The sequence below is a fragment of the Gadus macrocephalus genome, chromosome 1 (genome assembly GCF_031168955.1).
Source record: "Gadus macrocephalus chromosome 1, ASM3116895v1".
Classification (NCBI taxonomy): Eukaryota; Metazoa; Chordata; class Actinopteri; order Gadiformes; family Gadidae; genus Gadus; species Gadus macrocephalus.
The window spans coordinates 21,102,426-21,119,255 of record NC_082382.1 but is presented as its reverse complement, the minus strand read 5'-3'; the positions used below and the strand labels follow the sequence as shown (position 1 = coordinate 21,119,255).

At 46.5% G+C, this 16,830-nt stretch overlaps 1 protein-coding gene and 1 long non-coding RNA gene across 4 annotated transcripts; both read left to right on the top strand.

The window, feature by feature from the left end:
- The first annotated feature begins 1,518 nt into the window (after nucleotides 1-1,518).
- gabrd (gamma-aminobutyric acid type A receptor subunit delta) lies at nucleotides 1,519-16,499 on the top strand. Of its 3 annotated transcripts, none has more exons than XM_060052626.1 (9): nucleotides 1,519-2,368; nucleotides 7,871-7,986; nucleotides 9,304-9,371; nucleotides 9,805-10,025; nucleotides 11,097-11,179; nucleotides 12,341-12,478; nucleotides 13,054-13,209; nucleotides 13,448-13,659; nucleotides 15,019-16,499. In XM_060052626.1, the coding sequence occupies exons 1-9, from the start codon at nucleotides 2,301-2,303 to the stop codon at nucleotides 15,349-15,351; spliced, it is 1,395 nt and encodes a 464-aa protein (XP_059908609.1). In that variant the 5' UTR covers nucleotides 1,519-2,300; the 3' UTR covers nucleotides 15,352-16,499. The 3 variants fall into 3 exon arrangements, with proteins under 3 accessions (XP_059908609.1, XP_059908602.1, XP_059908618.1); XM_060052619.1 differs by having other exon boundaries at nucleotides 1,523-2,368; nucleotides 15,007-16,499; XM_060052635.1 differs by lacking the exon at nucleotides 7,871-7,986 and having other exon boundaries at nucleotides 1,523-2,368; nucleotides 15,007-16,499.
- LOC132458124 (uncharacterized) lies at nucleotides 2,377-5,878 on the top strand. Its single transcript, XR_009525865.1, has 2 exons — nucleotides 2,377-5,466; nucleotides 5,560-5,878. It is a non-coding gene; the product is annotated as an uncharacterized LOC132458124 (long non-coding RNA).
- Nucleotides 16,500-16,830: the final 331 nt, after the last annotated feature.

Here is a 16,830-nt window from a genome sequence, read left to right as displayed (position 1 = left end):
CCGTCAGTTGAGAACATGAATGACCTATATAAATGAATCATTGTGTAATCCAACAACAAGAAAACCCGCTTCATAAACATAGTTTAAAGAGCTCATTGGCTGGTTAGTGCCAGCATTTGTAAAACTCGTCATAAAAATAGCTGCTTGATTACATTTTTGGAATATAGATATTCCATTCTGTTCTATTTTAATCACAAGCAATTAGTATGCTATGACTATTTGTGTGTGTATTTCCCCTCTCCATTTTACAATTTGCAATGTTCGTTGAGGTGCGTGTGAGTGTGTGCGTGTATGTGCGCGCGTGTGTGTGTGTGTGTGTGTGTGTAGATGGGGGATTTTGTGTATGTTGTTTGTGTGAGTGTGACTGCCTGCGTTCTTGAGTGTGTGTGTGTGTGTGTGTGTGTGTGTGTGTGTGTGTGTGTGTGTGTGTGTGTGTGTGTGTGTGTGTGTGTGTGTGTGTGTGTGTGTGTGTGTGTGTGTGTGTGTGTGTGTGTGTGTGTGTGTGTGTGTGTGTGTGTGTGTGTGTGTGTGTGGGGGGGGGTGTAAGTGGATAGGTTGTGGGGTGCATGCGCTGATGCCTGCGATATGTATTTGCATGTGTGTGTACACGTGTGTGCGTGTGTCTGTGCGCATGTGTGTGTCTATACTGTGTTTGTACCTACTGTACGCGCGCGTATGCACGTGCGCATGCGCCGTGTGGTGTGTGGGCGCCGGGGATTACGCGTTAGTAGTGATGGATAGTCGTGGGAGAGCGCGCGGCGCACGAGAGAAGCGGTGATATAAGACGTTGTGCATGGGACAGGCGAAAGGCACCATGGGAGGAGAAAATAGCAAATAGATGGGTGGACAAGCACGGAGTGGATAAAACATGGGAGGTGCGTGGAGGGGAGGGGGTAGAGGAAGCCATATCTTCCATTCAGTGGGCCTACGTGGTGGCGTGTGTTTTTTTTATAGGCTACTTCAATCTTAATATCAAAGGACTGCGAAGGACCGCGAAATCCAAGCGGAACGTCCCGGGGGAGGTAGAGACGGTGGGTTTGGATCTGAGTCACTTCCGCCCTCCCTCCCTCCCGCGGGAAAAGGCAGAAGCAGGTCCACTGGCTGCTGTATAGAACATCACACACACTCACGCACGCGGGCACACACACACACACACACACACACACACACACACACACACACACACACACACACACACACACACACACACACACACACACACACACACACACACACACACACACACACACACCCTCGCAGTCGAGGTTCGGGGGGTTTAAACGACGGGGACGCACTAATTAATAGGAAATTAGAAACAAACTTTACTTTAATGAGGCTTATAGTTCATAGAAGTTACAACCTCCTCAACTAACTTTATAGCTTTATATAAACTGCTATCGGAGACAACAGATACATGGTTTTATGTTCTGAAGTTGTGGGATCGAAGCCTGTTTTGGGCCACGACATTAAATTACGCGCAGATACACCGCAGGCACTTGGGCTTTCAAGTTAATGGCGAGGATCGCAACATGTAAAACCTTACATAATAATACAATTGTTCTCCAGCCGCGGTGTCGCACGGACACGAGTCCTCTCTGCGTGTACGCGATTAAGTCTGACATTTGCTCAAAAGCAGGCAACCCGGAGATAGGGAGATTAGATCTCTCTCTCTCTCTCTCTCTCTCTCTCTCTCTCTCTCTCTCTCTCTCTCTCTCTCTCTCTCTCTCTCTCTCTCTCTCTCTCTCTCTCTCTCTCTCTCTCTCTCTCTCTCTCTCTCTCTCTCTCTCTCTCTCTCTCTCTCTCTCTCTCTCTCTCTCTCTCTCTCTCTCTCACACACACTATCACACTCCCCTCTTCTCTCTCTCACACACACACAAACACATTCTGTCTTTTCTTTCTTTCTCCCCTACCATCCCTTTTCTCTCTCTCTCTCCTCTCTTTTCCTCTCTATGCTGGGAATCCAAACGAGTGTGAGTTGCGTTTATAAGACAACTATTGTTCCGTCGGAGCAACTTCCCTCTCCTCTTCCCTCCGATTCCACCGTCTGCTTGTCCTAGCAGTGCGCCTGGACCCGGGGAGTAGCGAGGCGCGTCGGCGCGCGCGGAGCGCAGAGCGCTATCGGAACATGGGTCAGAGGAGTCGTCGCTCCAGTTTACTTTCCGCTCCTCCGCGCTACGGTTTACCGGGAGCGCAGACGCTGTGGTGAACGTGAACGTGCGTGCGCCTCTCCTCGTTCGATGTGCTTCTGAGAGCCAATATCGATACGGGGGAAAGTTTTGGCAAGCAGAGGTACGGGGGGAATGGGGACCCTAACTTTTCTGCTGTCGAGCCTCGCCCTGGTCGTGTTCGCTGGAAACATCTTCACCAGGTGAGACGTGATAACAGCGTGTGGTTTCTTTACAGGTGAAGCTTCACTATACTCGTGATCAATACCTATCACCTATTAGCGTAAAGCATTAAGTGAGCTGTGAGGGATTGTTGTAACGCTTTTGTGTTGGCCTACATGGCCTACGTCGTTAAAATGTTATTCTCTCCAAAGCCTCGGTAAAGTAAGGTGACCTCGGAGCCTCGTGTCGCGTGTTGGTGACTAACCTCACCTTACAGGACCGATAACATTAGACAATAAACAGACCTATTAAAACAATCAAAATGGATACGGATTTAGAATTATAACAGAGGTATAACCGTGGTAGTGTGAAAATCGTCCCTAGTGGGTTACGTCATTAAATAAACCTGGATAGGTTACATACAAATAAAGCAATTCGCATAATGTCTCAGCTTAGCTTTAGGTCACTCAATTATTTCACTCATATTTTCCTGTGTGTGACAGTCCCAACCCCCATACACAATCAGGATAGCCCCGCTGCATATGATCAGTTTATGTTATGAATCAAAATATTTTTTTAGTACAATAAACCGAGCTGGTTGTTTTGGTTTGTGTGTGTGTGTGTGTGTGTGTGTGTGTGTGTGTGTGTGTGTGTGTGTGTGTGTGTGTGTGTGTGTGTGTGTGTGTGTGTGTTTTCGTGCGTAAAAGAGGGTGGAAGTAAAGTGTCATTGGGATATTAAGTCGACACCTCATTCCAGATGTCCCAGTTCAACTCATGCATGCTATGTGTAGCAGCCATCTCTGATTGGCTCACTTACAAAACAGCAGTGCACACACACCACACACACGTTCTCGTGCATGAAAACACGCGCACACACGCGCACACACACAAACAATCTCACTCACACACACAAAATCTCACACACAAAGGCACACACTCGCGCACACACACACACACACACACAAAATCACGCATAATGCAGATGACTATTTTGCATGCTACAGTTGTATTAAAGTGCTTCTTCAGTCATCACTGAACCCCCAGTGCCACATAGTGTACCCAAGCGATGGGAGTGACTCACCTCGTTGACTTAGTTCAGTGTTGATGCTGGTCCCGATCACGCATTGCCACCAGCTCTCTGAGGTACATTAGGAACTTCAATCTGACGAGATAAAGACATTTTTCATGATTACAAAAGTTGTGTTACTGATCATGCCTGAGTTCTGATATTCATATATTTCAGCTTTATATCCTAGTCACGGTTTGATTGAATCAAGCATGGCAACGTATTGATTTCACATTGCATATCACATTATTATAATGTGACGTGAAATAATACCATGACATTGACTTGGATTTGTCTTATCACAATACAGTCAGGCAATACCGTATTGTGATATGACAAGGCTGAATGACGAATGAATGATTGTTTGTTTCATCATCAGGTTCATGTTAGGAGTGTGTCTGTTGAGTGTAAGTGTTATGACAGTTTTCTAATATGAATATTATACCGAAAACAAATATCATCTCATCCAGTCACAGAATATCAACATGGACATCAATATTGTGTCAGAAACGCAGTCTGCTGTTCTCAGTGATACATCTTGGGCCATGCAATGTAGTCCAACGAGACGTTTCCTCACAAGCCTTCTTGGGGGTTCTCAGTAGCCTTGTGAGACCGTCCAAATATTCACGATTTGCTTTTTCGCAACTCAGTCCTGCCTCAGCTGGGCACTAATTGATTTCAAAAGATGGCTGCAGCCTGACATTGTTCAAAACACTCGCTCTTGCGTAATCTGGTTTGAAGTAAAACAAAATCATATTCTCCTCATAGGCACAGCCTTCTGTGCAGGATTTGGTCTATCTATTGGTCTATCTATTATCATCGAAATTCTGTGCATTTCGATCAAAGTTTGTTTAAAATGCTTTCAACAGCATTCAGGACAGACTGTTCTGCAGAGGGAAACAGAGTGTGAACTCACCAGATCAGGATGGTGTATAGCGAGGATCCATATCCTCTGGTTCTCTGTGGAGGGAGGCATCAGCTACTTTAACCAGTTTTCTTTATTTTTCTAATCATTCTTTAAAAAAAATACCCCTACAAACACACACACACACACACACACACACACACACACACACACACACACACACACACACACACACACACACACACAGACACACACTGCAACTGTCTCTTTTTGTACTTTGCTTGTGAGTTTACTTTCCCCCAAACCTCAGAATATAATTAGCACACTTTCCCATTCAGCCGGCCGTATCTGTTACATGCACAGGGCTTAGCGATGGACCCTTCCAGTGAGGCACAAAGTGCTACCCTTGTTCCTCCGTACCATTTACTTCATTAGGAACTCATCCCAAATAGTTGTGTCATTGTCAAGGTCAGTTAGAAACACATTAAGCACTGCTAGTGCTAGCAAATGACCTGCCGTTGGTTGCACAAACTGCAAATGTGTTATCTGCTTGTTATCGTGATATCCAGTGGGAAATGTAATGACATTTATTCATTCTGTGATATCTATTTTCAAAGTAAAAATGTGTTATGAAGACAAAATAAGCCCTGAACTGTTTCAAAATATCACGTCTGAAATATTAGACAATAATAATTATGTTTGTGCTAATGAATATCTTTCATAGCACATGGTTAAAAACGGTATGCAACTTTATAAAGTGTAATCGCGAAACATTACCTACTAACCTAAACTTTAAAAAGGGTATTATATACATACTAAGAAATAAATGATTTAGGATCTGTCTATTTGCTGGTTTGATCCAAGATATTCTCAGACATTTTGTATCTGGTTCCCCATTTGTCTCTGAAACGCTGCTCCAGACGATACCCGGCACCCGGCCTAATATGCGTGAGTGGCTGAGTCAGTGGTTTGTTCCACCAAGGGATTGCACACCTGAACGCCACCTGATGTTGATCTACTCTCGCTGTGACTGGAGGGACAAGGCCTTCTGGCTGACTGTGCAGGCGGTAGCCGAGACTGTTTCAAGAGGCATTATAAAGACTGTTTCAAAAGTCCCCACGCAGACTGTTTCAAAAGGCATTATAAAGACTGTTTCAAAAGTCCCCACGCAGACTGTTTCAAAAGGCATTATAAAGACTGTTTCAAAAGTCCCCACGCAGACTGTTTCAAAGAGGCATTAAAAAGACTGTTTCAGAGGTCCATACACACTGTTTCAAAAGGCATTACAAAGACTGTTTCAGAGGTCCATACACACTGTTTCAAAAGGCATTACAAAGACTGTTTCAGAGGTCCACACAAACTGTTTCGAAAGGCATTACAAAGACTGTTGCAGAGGTCCGCACAGACTGTTTCAAAAGCCATTACAAAGACTGTTTAAAAAGTCCCCACGCAGACTGTTTCAAAAGGCTTTGCAGACTGTTTCAGAGGTCAACACACTCATTCAAAAGGCAATACAACGACTGTTTCAAAAGTCCCCACAAAGACTGTGTCAAAATACATTACAAAGACTGTTTCAAAATACATTAAAGACTGTTTTAAAGGTCCCCACAAAGACAGCTTCAGGGGTCCCCAAACAGACTGTTAAGTAGTCCTCACCAAAAACGTTTCAAATAGCCTGCAACCACAAAGTCCGTTGAGGTTCTAACGGAGGAGTTTGTGGAAGTGGCTCATGGAAGGCGAGTTTCTCCATAGCTACTTATTTGTGGTCCTTTACTGGTGGGGAAGAAAAGGTGTTTCTTAAGGTGCTGACAGTCTAATTTGACAGTCTGAGTTTTAAGATAGCACTTTATTAAACACAGAAAGGGGATAAAGGTAGCAACAACAAAAAAACAGGAGAAGACAAATTATCTCAATACAAATAAGATAAAAATGAATACAATTGAACAATTATATTTATAATAATGACATTATTTATATTGCCTCAGTTGGAATGAATGACCATTTCCCTGCCAATTTTAAATGTCCATCTTAAAATTCTTTAACTCGCAGTATAATTAATTTATGTTAATGTTAATGTGTGTGTGTGTGTGGGGGGGTGTGTGTCAGTGTCGGTGTGTCAGTGTGCGTGTGTGCTCTCACATTTAATGAACTTTCTCAGGAGGAGAGACAACAGGAAGTGCTTACTGAATAACCCAAATACAAATTGATTTCAAAGTAAAACGCCAATGAGCTCCGGCTCTAGTTTGAGAGGATTCTGTGGTTCTGTGTGTCTTTGCTTCGGCCTGCTTGTTTATACTGGTTGGTAAACGTGGGACATTATCGCAAATATGGGTCTCCAGAGATGGAACTAATGAAGATGAATGATCCAAAGGAGCAGAAGTGTGACTTAGACTGGGTTAGGAAACACGAAGGTGCCCACTTTAATCAGGATGCAGAGTAGAAACCTCCATTATTAGAACCAATTGGTTGTGTTTAACAACATGTTTTTCATTAGGCCGTTTTTTGGCAGTGTCTAGTGAATGCATAATAAGCTCATTTCAATGAAAATCTACTCCTATTTGGAAAACTAAAACAGAGAAGGGGCAAACCGCAATTTACATAAGCAATTAAAATGAATTAAATTATTCATGTTACTTCCAAAATTCCAGAGAGCTCCGACATGCCACTAGAAATTCAGTACAAAATTTTAACAATTCACTGACTAAAAATAAGCCTTGCCATAAACAGCTTATTTTAAATGGGAAATTTCATAATTATTATTAGCCATATTGTAGTGCATAGAAGCAATCTTATATGATAATGTAGTAGAAGTTGTTTTTGTTGAAGTAGAAGGCTACTAGTGGTATTAATGGTAGTAGTAATGTGCAGTCGTACATTTATAAGTTGAACTTTATACATTTAGAATATGAAGTAGCTGTTCTAAGTAGTCTATTCAATCCAGATGTGAAGATACTATCACTGTTAGCCATAGATATACCAGAAAGATGTGTAGATATTAAATTGTTCCATTGTTCTGTTTCTACCTTATCATTGTCATTGTTAACTTATGACTTGTTGTGGTTGTTATGAGATGTATGCTGTACAAACCCCAATTATAAGTTAACAGAAGCATCATTATAACAAGCCAATCCTCACAGGTTTAGAAGCTATTCTATCCAAGAAACTGCTGCAGAATTTACTTCTCCTCCCGACTGCATTCCAGTCAACTCTTATGTGCTCATCTTTATCTGGCGCATCATTTTAGGGTGAACTGCTGCCCCCTAGTGGTCAGAGGATTTTCTTCATAGGCACTTTTAAGGTTCACATGGGTTCATGATGTTTATATAGGTTAAAGCATTACGCAATGTTTAAGGTCTCTGGATTTTGCCAATATATATAGGCCTGCATATTTCACAGATTCCCCCTCAAAAATATAATTTTGTCATATGTTAGAACTTGAAACGTATGTTACATGCCACAATCCAATTGTGTTGTTGAAGACCAAGTTCAATGCCACTTTTATACTGTCTAAGTGACTGAATCACTGTGTATTCTTACTCACCTTCTTCAGTCTCTTCCTGTGGTCGGCAGACAGCTCAAGGTGCCTGTGTGTGTGTGTGTTCCCCCCTATAGGGCCATGCTGAATGACATTGGGGACTATGTAGGTTCAGGCATTGAAATATCCTGGTTGCCTAACCTGGATGAATTAATGAAGGGCTATGCGAGAAATTTTCGCCCTGGGATAGGAGGTGAGTATGAGATCTACGGCTCGTGGCACTGGATTGCATTTCAACGCCATCACATTTACGGCCATCCTTAGCATAACTCAAGCACTCCGCAGGCCCGTGGAAAAACTAAAGTCCAGTTTGAGAGTCTTGATATGTAAACCGTGTTGACAACACAAGCTTGATCCTTTTTTTTCTGATGAAAAATTTACAAAAACAAGACTTGAATGAGAGAGCGAGAGAGACAGAGTTCATGTGTGGAGAGAGTACCCTATCGGGGTCGTAAGGGGGGTTAAGACTCTCATGGGGACCTGCTGGAGACTTTGCTAAGAATGGCAGCCAAATGTGAGACATCCAATGTCCACAGTGTTAGATTTCTCAATCTCACAGCTTAACTCAGCTGAGCACCAGGTTGAAAAGGCTGACCCCACCATCGTCACTCTCAAACCATCTCGCCGCGAAACACGCCGTCACACACACCCCATCCCCTTGCGATGCATTGTGTGGTTTTCTTTTTGTGTTCCCGCATTATTAATGTGGCCGTGGTAAGGTAGCAACATCAGTGTCAATGATAATATAACAGTTAGCACCCCAACAGGGGTATTAATGGCCAATAGAGAATCACACAGAAATGTTTGGGCAGTTCCCCCTTTCGACCTATATCACATAATTGTTTCACCTGAATAATCACTAGTTGTTTGTGAATTATTCCTCCAAGTGAATTAAATGTCTCCTCTTTAACTTTTATTTTGAAAAATGGTTCTCTGCCAAAGCGTAGCAGTAGCTTGCCGCCAGAACGAGAGAGAGAGAGAGAGAGAGAACCATGAGTTATGGTGCCTTGACACGCTCTCGAGTCGGTGCCATCGACCTTGACTCTGAATCAATCTGCCGTCGTAAATTAGCTGGCACTTAAAGCGTCCAAAAAAGCCCTCTTTGGAGTAGGAGTGGTTATGGGATAAACGGTCGAATGGTGTGTGATTCTTTAATGTCCATGTAGAAATAGCCTTTCTGCGCCGCGTCAGTCATGCTCCAACATCCAGCATCCGAGGCAAACCCATGCTAATCACAAGGCCTACTGCACATCATTAAAACAACACCCATTGTGTTGGAATGCACTGTGGCCAGTCCATTAGATGCTAGATCTCCTGTTTTTATCTGTGATTGTAATGCCGCCACCACCCTCGCTAGCTTAGCATGGTCAACTTAGTTGATTACAATCTCGAAAGGCGCTCTTGAGCACCTTGGGGTTGTAAGTTAGAGTCCTACATCGGGAGAACATCACATGCTTTTGGGGGGAGGGGATAGGGGCTGGTGCTGTTTGTCTCACTCCTCTCTCTGCAGGCCCACCGGTGAATGTGGCCATGGCTATTGAGGTGGCCAGCATTGACCACATCTCAGAGGCCAACATGGTAAAGTACCCCGCATCTGTGTTTCCACACAGCGTGTCGTTGGAAGTTTAGCACAGGAACGCTTCACCCTGAAAAGACCCTCTTAAGGACACCAATATATTATTTGCTGAATCGCAAGATAATGATTTGATGCTGAATAATGTTGGCCTTTCTTAGACCTTGCAACTCATCAGCTCAGTATTTCACATTTATTATGATTATTTTGGCCGGTAAGATCTTAACCAAAAAAACAAAATAGGTTTCCCCTTTCCCAATGTCCTGCATGTTGTGACCGTGAGAGTGGCTGTGTGTGTGTGTGTGTGTGTGTGTGTGTGTGTGTGTGCGTGTGCGTGTGTGTGTGCGTGTGCGTGTGTGTGTGTGAGTGTGTGTACAAACACTCCCACCTTGTCCTACCCCTCACCCTCTCCCCCCCCCCCCCCACCTCCTCCGGCAGGACTACACCATGACGGTGTTCCTGCGGCAGAGCTGGCGGGACGACCGGCTGGCCTACAACCACACCAACAAGACGCTGGGGCTGGACAGCCGCTTCGTGGACAAGCTGTGGCTCCCCGACACCTTCATCGTCAACGCCAAGTCGGCCTGGTTCCACGACGTCACCGTGGAGAACAAGCTGATCCGCCTGCAGCCTGATGGGGTCATCCTCTACAGTAGCCGGTGGGCACCCCCCCCGCTGGGCTGGAGGGGTGGGGGTGGGGAGGGGAGGGGAGGGGAGGGGAGGGGAGGGAGGGAGGGGGAGGGGTGGAGAGAGAGAGGGGGGTGAGGGGGAGGGAGGGAGAGGGGGGGGGGGGGGTGGAGAGGGGGAAGGAGGGAGAGAGGGGGGGGAAGGGGTGGGAGGGGGGGGTGGAGAAGGGAGGGAGGGAGAGAGGGGGGGGAGGGGTGGGTGGGAGGGGGGGGTGGAGAAGGGAGGGAGGGAGAGAGGGGGGGGGTGGAGGGAGAGAGGGAGAAAGAGAGATGGAGAGAGAGGGAGAGAAGGAAGGGAGACAGGGGGGAGGGACAGTGGGATGGAGAGCTGGAGAAAGGGGGAGAAAGAGAGAGAGAGAGAGAGAGAGAGAGAGAGAGAGAGCTAGAGAGATAGGAGGACAGAGATTGACAGGGGAGAGGGGAGAGAGAGGGAGACATATTGGGAGGAAGGGAGGAAGGGGAAGAGGAAGGAGAAAGAGGGAGCGAGCCAGAGAGAAAGAGGGAGAGGAGGGAGAGAGATAAAGACAGACAGAGAGAGAGGCGGAGAGAGAGAGAGAGAGAGAGAGAGAGAGAGAGAGAAGCTTGTGGGGCTGGAGAGAGGGAGAAGGGTGCACATTGTTATTTATTGAGGTTGACTCGTATTCTGTTGACGTTGTCGTTTCTCAGTTCTGATAGCAGTACAGTAGTGTTTCTTTCGACATTCATGTGAGTTCGGACCAGGTCGGCCGTGTGTGTAAAGGTAGAGTGCTGACATTGACGTGATTTCATTTGACTTGGGGTTACAAAGCATAAAACATCCTGGTGGAGGTCAGCACTTGAAACGCTTATTTCCAGAGTGGAGCTCAATGATCAAACCACCACATTAAAAGACCGTATACAGCTAATCCTCTTCGTTGAGCATCAAACCCAAGAATTCTTCAGCTGGGAGACATTTCGAATCAATTACACTCAAATCATCCGCTCTTTAATCTTACCTACAGCACCTTTAAGATAAAAAGGACCACACATCACAGTTAGCGTGATCCTAAGGTTCTCCCTCCCCAGCATTACGTCGACGGTGGCCTGTGACATGGACCTGACCAAGTACCCCATGGACGAACAGGAGTGCATGCTGGACCTCGAGAGCTGTGAGTACGCCCCACTGCTCCACTTCTATCGGTTGATAGTCACTGAAGTACCACACTAATGTAACAGGAAAGTTTCACTATTCATGGCTACATCTTTCTCTTCCTGTTCGATGTTTCTGATTTATTCTGTCTGTTCATAGTCACGTGTAAGACAATAATGCAAGCAGGATGTTTCGCTGTTTTTGCTTAACTTTATTTGCATAGATGTTTCCTTTCATCAATTAAATCTCGCCCGCAGAAACAACAAACATCCATTAATCAGTTGGCCCCGCACACATTGCAGTCGCAAAAATAAGACAAAGTGGCTTTGCATACAAGAGTAGTACCAAAGAAGGCAAAAACAAGAAACACAATCAAGGTTTGCTACATCAAAGTGTCTTCTACAGGACTCTTCATGGCTTTATCTTTCTCGTCCTGGCCTATCTGTTTGTCGTTCTCTTTTGGACGCCAGTCACTAATTACGTACACAAATAAAGGCTCTTTCTGCTTCAGTCTTCTGCTGCCATCCTATCTGGCTGCTCGACACGACACACTAATAAGTCAAAGCTTGGACGACAAACGAGAATAGAACACATTAATATGTGAACCCCAACCCTATCGCTTCACGTGTATTTTGGCCATTTAGCGGGTTCAGGATTTACAACGTTTGACCGAATCAATGCAGGGTTCTCGTCAAAGCGAGGCACCTTAGTAAGAGAGAGAGGAGTCAGAGGAGTCTGGTTAAAAGAGCTTTGAGACTCAGAAGACACCGCTGTGTGGTGATCAATACCCTGGGCACAGCCATTTGTCACATCTGCCCAATTAAAAGTGTTGTTTTCTGTCCTGCTGTCTGACTTGGTGTGTGTGTGTGTGTGTGTGTGTGTGTGTGTGTGTGTGTGTGTGTGTGTGTGTGTGTGTGTGTGTGTGTATTTGTGTGTGGGTGGGTGTGTGTGTTTGCATCTATATTTTCATATTTATGTGTTTGTTTGTATGGCTATATATATATATGATTTGTGTGCGTGTGTGTTTGCATATCTCTTTTTATTTGTATGATGATGTGTATATGTGTGTGTGTGGATATATGTATGGCATTGGCTACATATATGATGTGTGTGTGTGTGTGTGTGTGTGTGTGTGTGTGTGTGTGTGTGTGTGTGTGTGTGTGTGTGTGTCTCTCTCAAGACGGCTACTCCTCAGAGGACATCGTCTACCACTGGTCAGAGAGCCAGAGACACATCCACGGCCTGGACAAACTGGAATTGTCCCAGTTCACCATCACGGACTACCGCTTTGTCACAGAAATGCTTAACTTCAAATCCGGTGAGCTCCCCAAAAGATCCCTTAAATGTAACCAAAAAGTGTGTGTGTGTGTATATTTTTGTGTGTTCTGAGCACAACTGTTGAATGAGTGCAGATTCCTTTTGAAGTGTGATTGTCCTCTTTAGAAGTCTATTCCCTTGGTCTATATATCATATCCTTTGCAGAGACAGAATGCATAATGTGTATGAGGCTTACTGCAGGGGGCGGGCGGGATCAGGCTAAGGCGTTGTGAAGGGATGTACATTGCTCCGTTCTGTCTTGTTTCCTCCGGCCACTTAGGGCACAAGCCAGCAGCTAACTGATTATTCTAAGGATTTTCGGGAAATACAGTTGGCCTTACATATTTTTTTGTCACTTCTTTTGTCTGCGAATATTTTCGCTGATGAATTACCGATGAATTATTTAGACATTCGTTTGATTCTGGTTTTATCTTCTATTTATGGATAAATCCAAGTTAATTAGCTTGTTTGGATTTAAAATACATGAAGAGCTTCAAGGATATTAACAGTATAATGCTATGTTAAGTGTCTGACAAATTTTGTAATATTTGTTAATTAATTATTGTTGTTTTATAGCGGGGCGATTTCCACGGCTCAGCCTTCGCTTTGAACTCAGACGTAACCGAGGCGTCTATATTATCCAGTCGTACATGCCGTCTATACTGTTGGTGGCTATGTCCTGGGTCTCCTTCTGGATCAGCCAGACAGCTGTCCCTGCGAGGGTGTCGCTAGGTAACCGCTGTTTTATTCCATCTTTGTGGAATCTGATGAATTAGTGAACTAATGATAACGCTAATGCTAACTATCCTGGGTACATATAGCATTCACTCCCAATCAGCATTATTTCATCAGCACGGCCCTAATTAGCAATAGCATTAGCATTCACCCAATTAGCACTATAGCACATAAGCATTAGGCTGATTGACGGCAGCATGATTACAATCGGGCTGACATGTTTACGATTTTGCAGGGATCACCACGGTGCTCACCATGACAACGCTGATGGTGAGCGCACGCTCCTCGCTGCCACGGGCGTCGGCCATCAAGGCGCTGGACGTGTACTTCTGGATCTGCTACGTGTTTGTGTTCGCCGCACTCATCGAGTACGCCTTCGCGCACTACAACGCCGACTACAGACTCAAGGAGAAGGCCAAGAGCAAGGCCAACAAGCTGGGCTCGGAGGTAAAGGGGGAACACAAAAATACAGGGGGAAACAAGAGAACTCCCATGCGGGGGGGCGCCCCCCGGTGGCTAGAGCGGGTATCAAACAGGCACAGTCCTGAACACAGCGGCCCGGGTTTGAATCCTTCCCCTGTTCATTTGCTGCATGTCCTCCCCTCGATCTACCATACCTTCCCCTCTATCTAACTCTATAATAAAGCAAATATTTATCTTAAAGAAAACAGGCATGCATGCACTGGACATGTTTGGAAAGAATTATCCCCTGCTTATATTCCCTTTGGTATACCACTGAAAATTGGATTTAGAGCCACAGCTTCACTTGCATACGTGCGTATCTTGCCTATTATCTATTTTCTTAATAATAGGAATATAACTCGGGTGTCCAGCAACCAACCATGCCAGTAAATACCACTTGCCCAGTGTGTGTTCTGCACATCGTTGTATTTAAAGCGATCAAATGGGATAACCAGTGAAGCAGAGTACTCCTAAACATCTCTGAAAGGAGGGATCTTTCTGCTATGTTAATTCTCAAGGCTTCTTCCCCTGAGCTTTTCCTTGTCACCCAAATTATGGCATAATGAGCACCCGTGAAGCCCTTTGACTGCAACGGTGATTAAGAGCTGGACACAGTCGAATTGACCTGACTTGAGCGTCTCTGTCTCTGCATGTCCCTCCCTTGCTCCCTTTCTCTGTTTGTTTGTTTCTCCCTCCTTCTCTCCCTCCCTTCCTCCATCTCTGTTTGCCCCTTCCTCTGTCTCTGTTTGTCCCTCCCTCCTTCTCTCCCTCCCTCCCTATGTCACTCCCTCCCTTCCTCCCTCCCTCCTTCTGTCTCCGTTCGTCTCTCCCTCCGTCTCTGTACCTCCCTCCCTCCCTCTGTCCCTAACTCCCTCCCACCCTCTGTTTGTCCCACCCACCCTCCCTCCCTCCCTCCCTTTGTTTGTCCCACCCTCCCTCCCTCTGTTTGTCCCTCCCTCCCTCTGTTTGTCCCTCCCACCCTCCCTCCCTATGTTTGTCCCTCCCTCCCTCTGTTTGTCCCTCCCTCCCTCCCTCCCTCCTTATGTTTGTCCCTCCCTCCCTCCCTCTGTTTTATCCCTCCCTCCCTCCCTCTGTTTGTCCCTCCCTCCCTCCCTCCTTCCCTCTGTTTTATCCCTCCCTCCCTCCCTCTGTTTGTCCCTCCCTCCCTCCATTTGTCCCTCCCTCCCTCTGTTTGTCTCTCCCTCCCTCCATTTGTCCCTCCCCCCTTCTGTTTGTCCCTCCCTCCTCCCTCCCTCCCTCTGTTTGTCCCTCCCTCCCTCCGTTTGTCCCTCCCTCCCTCTGTTTGTCCCTCCCTTCCTCCCCCCCCCTTAGTCCATCGTGAAGAATGGCAAGCAGGCCATGGTCCTGTTCTCCCTGTCCGTCACCGGCATGAACCAGGGGGTCCTGATCTCCAACCGCCACGGCCGCAGCCAGCGCCCGGGCACCGACAGCCCCATGGAGGGCGGCGGGGGCGGGGGCGGGGCCGGGGAGGACGCCGAGCCCCAGAGGAGGAGGCGGTCCCGGCAGCCGGAGGAGTGCGAGGAGGACAATAAGTGCTGCGGCAAGTGCGTCTGCAAGCCCATCGACGCGGACACCATCGACATCTACGCCCGCGCCGTCTTCCCCTTCACCTTCGCCGTGGTCAACGTGATCTACTGGGTGGCCTACACCATGTGAGGCGGCGAGAGAGAGAGAGAGAGGGGGAGAGAGGGAGAGAGACGCTCCGTGGTGGTCTCTCTGTCAGTGGCTGCACACAGAAGGAGGGATGGAGGGAGGGAGAGAGAGAGAGAGAGAGAGAGGGGGAGAGAGGGAGAGAGATGCTCCGTGGTGGTCTCTCTTGTCAGTGGCTGCACATCGAGGGAGGGAGGGATGGAGGGAGGGAGGGAGAGAGAGAGAGGGAGCAGTGGAAGGGGGGAGGCTGCGTAGATACAAGGACAGAGGTCCAGGCCTCGGGAGGAAGCGGACAGACAGCGAGACTGGTTCCCACCTCTGATCAACCACACTTTGTTAGGTCAGACGCACTCCAACACTGAAACACACGATGGATGATATTGAGCATTAGACACAGGGCAGTAGGGTGCCATGGGTTCGGGTGGGGTGGTCCTGCCCAGCCCAGCCCCCCTGGTGGGTACTCCGACCTAATGGGCTCCAGACCTACTGAACTTCGACTGTCTAGACTTCTCCTGCAAGTCATCGTTGTGTTCCTTAGCTACGACACGCACGGCAACCGCGGCCAACCGGCCTGACTCTTAACTGCTGCACGCCACTCAGGTGGCACCCACCGCTACATCGAACGCTACTAACCGAACAACACGGACTCTGGGAGAGACACACTCTGCTTCAGCTCCTCATAAATATGCACATGTATACACCACATATATGCAAGATCGGTGTGTGTATTTGTGATACACGCACACCAACCCAGTGACGAGTCACACAACTTTTTTCAAAGCTTCGTTAGACTCCAGTTTGGCTCAACTTACTTTCAATAGTGGCTTTCAGAACCGTCATGGCCGCCGGCCCCATCCTCACGTCCCTGGGCCTCACGCACACTTCTCTAGTCGTCCTTCAAAAATAAAAGTGGCACAATGAGGTTACAACTCTGCATGCCTGTGCCCCCTCCTCGCCCCCCCCGCCACCCCCCAGCCCTATCATTCTTTAATCTATCTCATTTTTACAGTTTTTCAGTTCTTCGTTTTGGATGCAGAACAGTGTCTTCCCTTGGCCAGTTCTGCCTGTTTGCTGACCATTAAAATACTTCTACCACTACCTTGTGTGTGTGTGTGTGTGTTTCTCGCTCTCTTTCTCTCTCACTCTCTCTCTCTCTCTGAAAAAATCTCTCTGGATGCCAGGATTTACATTTACTACGTTTTTGCTAGATGGTTTTACCCAAAGCGACTTCCAAATGAGGCTGCTCAAATCAATATTGGAACAACTGCACATTAAGAAGCTGCGCTAAACCCCAAAGCTTACAAAAAATGCCTGCAGGATTGCTATTGGATTCTGAAACACTATTAGGCATTTAGATACATGTAAATTATTAAGGTTTCTTTGATTAAAGGACACAGCTAATGTTAAAATTATCGGATATCAATAACTTCAAGCAGAGGCCGTTGGGCCTGGCTGGACTTCTTCACAATAATATTTTCATTTATT

Excerpts from the sequence above, each read along its gene's own strand:
- gabrd (XM_060052619.1), top strand. The coding sequence starts at position 2,301 with ATGGGGACCCTAACTTTTCTGCTGTCGAGCCTCGCCCTGGTCGTGTTC. Across the intron at positions 11,180-12,340 it reads CATGCTGGACCTCGAGAGCT|ACGGCTACTCCTCAGAGGAC; the intron begins GTGAGTACGCCC and ends GTCTCTCTCAAG. Across the intron at positions 13,660-15,006 it reads CCAACAAGCTGGGCTCGGAG|TCCATCGTGAAGAATGGCAA; the intron begins GTAAAGGGGGAA and ends CCCCCCCCTTAG.